The 4,443-nt window shown below is 39.2% G+C and overlaps 1 protein-coding gene across 1 annotated transcript; it reads right to left on the bottom strand.

The window, feature by feature from the left end:
- Positions 1-1,574: 1,574 nt before the first annotated feature.
- LOC133395024 (uncharacterized) lies at positions 1,575-2,611 on the bottom strand. Its single transcript, XM_061663261.1, has 2 exons — positions 2,401-2,611; positions 1,575-1,814 (listed from the first exon to the last, which is right to left on the bottom strand). The coding sequence occupies exons 1-2, from the start codon at positions 2,587-2,589 to the stop codon at positions 1,575-1,577; spliced, it is 429 nt and encodes a 142-aa protein (XP_061519245.1). The 5' UTR covers positions 2,590-2,611.
- Between the last annotated feature and the right edge of the window lie 1,832 nt (positions 2,612-4,443).

Here is a 4,443-nt window from a genome sequence, read left to right as displayed (position 1 = left end):
CGTGTTCGATTGGTGCTAGAGCGCCGGGTAAGCGGTGGCCACATGAAGCAACGATATAGCACACAAACAAAAAGAGAAAATAAACAATCAAAATTCACATGAAAGAGATCAAACAAAGGGAATACGGAGCAAAACAGCCTATTTATGAAAAAATAAATTATTTTTTTCCGTCTGTGAATTCTCCCCACTGTCAAACAGTGTGGCCAGATTATTTTGGCGGTTTTTGGTAGGCGCATCAAAATTTTATCGGTAGTTTTCGGTAGGTTAAAACTCGAAACTTAACTGAGTTAAAAGAAGTGAAAGCGAAAGAAGTGTTCAACGAGGGGTGGGGGGGGGGGGGGTTTGGTTGCGCTAATGCGCAAAATGAAAGTTCCATCTCACGAGAATATGCATCCTTTATCTAGGAGATGGATTAGATTTGGTTCAGCGGTCACACAAATGAAGTTCTTTTTGAAGTGTCGCTCTGAAAATTTTACTAGGAATTCTAAGCCAAAGAAGGACTAGATGCTAATTTTTTTCCCCAGTTCTTTTTCTCGGGGCTCCACGCGACCGCTTAGGGCCGCAGCAGTTTGATTAATTTGATTGTTTTGATTGTTTGGCTGAGTGTTATAGTTCAATGATTAAAAAAAATGAGATTTTTTCCTTCAAACTCTACACTTTCCCTAGACATCGGTATTTCTGGTCACTTTGCCCACATGTTAACCGTCCAAATAGACATAGAGCGACAACGTCGCGCGCGACGAAAAATAGCTCAAAATTTCACTCGGTGTAGATCAAAGTAGCTCATTTGACTTTGTCAACCAACTTGTTTTTTATTTGAAAACAGACAAAAATGGGTTAAAATGTGTTCAAATCTATTTTTTGCGTTTGGCATATATCTGTCTTTTGAAAAAACTAGATAATTCGATTATTTAGGATGAAGCAAAATTGTCGCGCGCGACGAGTAGCTCTGTTTTCAAAATTGAGCTACTATTTTCGCGCGCGAAGTCGTCGCACGCGACGTTGTCACTGTATGTCTATTTGGACGGTAAGGCGGCCACCGTCGTAAAACCGTCGCAAAACGTCAAAACCGACGTCACAAGTACTTAAAAACGACGTCGCCAGCGAGGGAAAATCGCAACGATTTGGAGGCGCTTGCGACGGTCTTTTTTGACGTTTTGCCACGGTTTTTGACCTTTCGAGCGAGCTTTTGCCCTGCGGGCCAGAGTGGCCAGACTATGTTTTCAGATTTCGGCAGGAGCACTGTTGAGACTGCACTGACGCGACAATTTAAATTTGATCAATTATTTTAACGATAATTTTTTTAAAACTTTAACCACTGACAGCGAGATTCAATTTCAAATTTAAATGATTTTCTTTGACGAGCAATTCTCGGAATCCACACAACTGACATTTTCTACTTATTATGAACATTAAATTTTAACGGATAAAATTTTGAATTCCCAACGCATGTTACACTTTTCAAGTGCCAGGTTTCAAACGTGCATCAGCGCGATGAGTAACAAATGAGCATAGCATAGCAAAAGACTGAAAAAATACCACCACTATTGGTACTAGCACCACTATAGGTACGTTTACCCTATATGAATACTTGGTTCAGGAGGTGGATTTTCATTATTAATCGTATTATTTTTCAGTCCATGACAGTTTCCTGAATTCCCTACTAATGTTAAATGCAAATTACAGAAATTTGCCACTCTTTCCTCTAAGTCATTTAATGGCTTTTGGGCGAATGGCCCACCTCCAGTAGCATTAAGGGATTTTTTATTGTCCCGCAGCTTCCTTTTCACCGCACATTTATAATCAAACCAAACCTGAAATATAAAACAATAAATTGTAATACAGTGGAGCGCCGTTTATCCGGGTTTCTGGGGACTTGACTTCGCCCGGATAAGCGAATAACACGGATAATGAGTCAAATGATATATTTTATCACCAATTCATGGTGATTTTTTGGAAATTTTTAATAAAAATAACCCAGTTTTTATTAACTTCATGTTTTTCAAAAGAGAATTTTTAAAATTTGCCATGAATTACAGTGTTTTTTGTTATGACAATGTGCTCTTATAACCGCTTTTTCAAATATCCTCCTCATAACCCAATGTCACTTTTGTATTGAACTATCATTTCTCAACAGCACGGATAAACGGAAAGCCGGATGAAAGGTACCCGGATAAACGGCGCTCCCTTGTATATTAATTTGCCAGGTGCATCCCATGCCTTGCCATACAACATGCCATCAACGGCATGTTGGCGACGATAGAAAAAAAATATTAATGGCAGTAGTGCCCAATAAAAGCGTCTCGAGAGAGTGACAGAAAAGAGAACAATGGTATCACATATTAATACCAACATAAGCACGCGTATATATTACAATAAGAAATATAAAAACGTACCCGCTTCCAGGTCGCACTGGCGGGTTATTGGCGGTCCCAGAGCATTTAGGTTGGACTCCACTTTAGTCCAGAAGCTTTTTTGGTCTCCCTTAAATAGCCCTCGTGCTATTTCGGGTACCTCTTCTAGCAGCGTAACCAACTGCTGGTATTGTACTCTAGTAGTACGTGCTTCACCAGTTGTCCTATATAACATAAAAAAAATCGGTGTGTTATTCACATTATTTTCACTGCATAATATCATTTCGATTTTTTTTTTTTGTACTTACATTTTGCGTAATTTGTTCCAGATATTGATAACAATGCACAATTTATCAACTCACTTTCCGTCACTTTGACCTAACGGCAAAACGTTTGATAAAAACCGGTCTTCTTTTGAGTCAGGTAATGCAAACGCCCGTCAAACTGCTTCGTTAAGTTTGGTATGTCAAACGAGAAGCAATTGAACTGTCAAACTCGCATCATAATACCAACACAGAGTTTTTGAGACTTTTCTCACGCAATCGAGTCAGATAATCGGCACTATAATTTAACTGGATAACAGGACTTCGCGAACTAATTTCGGAGGCTTTACTATGAAAGGTAAAGATATTTAAAACAAATTGAATTCTCCGATGCCCCTGCAATCCACGGGGCAGAAAAAGAGAGACGAATTTTAAACCAAAGTGAAGACCAAAGACGTTAATGAAGCTGATACCGGCACTGAGCAAACTTAGGTTCAGATTATGAAAATGGTCCAGAATCCATATTGGAACTGATACTGAGTCCATACCGCTTCTGAAACTGATTCCCAATCCTTAATAGTTCTAGCCATCGTACCAAACATAACTCGTATCGAACCTGGAATTTGTACCACCCCTATACAATTGCTGGAACTAATTCAGAAATCATTTCTACCCTGGTACTGATCCTCAAACCTCTCCTGTAGTTGATCTTGAACCGATATGCCATGGAAATGAGTCTGAATCCGTACCGTTCCTGGAATGGGTCGAGATACTGCTCCCTTTTTTACTGTGGTTATAATATTGTACCTTAATGTACCTCTATCATGGAACAGATCCTTGATCTGTCCCAGTTTTCGATCCAATACAGTACCTACTCCGATCCAGTGACTGATTCCGCCACCATTACTGCTTAAATTACCTGTTTCCGTGTAATCATTCCCGGCAGCTGTTTTTTGAAATATAAATAAGACGTAGAAATTCACCGTAAAATTGAGCCATTGAAGCAATCTATAAATAACAAAACTATTGTGTGTAAAGATTTCTTCCGCCGATCAATTTTTCGCAACGGTCAATTTGTGTTTAAGAGCCGTGTTGCCAGCCATACCGCACAATGTTATGTATAAACCTTCGCCGCTCAAGGAACGGTCAGAACCTCGCCACATGCGATTTTGCCGCATGCGGCAAGAAATGAGTTTTCTCAATTTTCTAGCTTTTCAAGGTATTATTATGATATTTAGTTATTTCTTTATAAAGATAATCATTATTGTATATGATTTTAGACATCTAAAATAAAATCGCATGCGGCGATGCGGCAATATCAAATGATTTTGATTTTGCCGCATCGCCGCATGCGGCAAATTCGCATGTGCTGTAATTAACGTTAAATCCCATACAAAAGCTTGCGGCAAAATCGCATGCGGCGAAGTTCTGACCGTTCCCTCAAACCGATCATGCGCGTTAGGCGGCGCTCTAGCAGCAATCGAACACGACATCCGACACGAACAAACCCATATAATCATGCACTGTCAGACACAAACAAACAAACAAGAAAAACGTCGAGTCGAACATGTCAGTGGATTCTGTCTGTGATGTTCGATACCCATCTGTGCTGTGAGTACCTTGGCTGTCAAACGCTTCACAGCTACAGTAGATCGAATTCAATTCGGGACATTTTTAAGTTTGTTTACGTAGTTTGTCTCTTTTTCTTCTTAAAATTGCGTGCAAAATATTTAAAATAGCTATCAATAATTATTGTTAAACTTTTCAATCAATTATAACATCAAATATAAAGGATTGAAACGTATTAAACTATTGTGTGTACATAA

This window comes from Anopheles gambiae, unplaced genomic scaffold, assembly GCF_943734735.2.
Source record: "Anopheles gambiae unplaced genomic scaffold, idAnoGambNW_F1_1 scaffold_30, whole genome shotgun sequence".
Classification (NCBI taxonomy): domain Eukaryota; kingdom Metazoa; phylum Arthropoda; class Insecta; order Diptera; family Culicidae; genus Anopheles; species Anopheles gambiae.
This window is presented reverse-complemented; position numbering and strand designations above follow the sequence as displayed.

Coding starts and splice junctions, on each gene's coding strand:
- LOC133395024 (XM_061663261.1), bottom strand. CDS start 2,589: ATGTTATATAGGACAACTGGTGAAGCACGTACTACTAGAGTACAATAC. Junction 1,815..2,400: donor CCCGCCAGTGCGACCTGGAA/GCGGGTACGTTT, acceptor TTTATATTTCAG/GTTTGGTTTGATTATAAATG.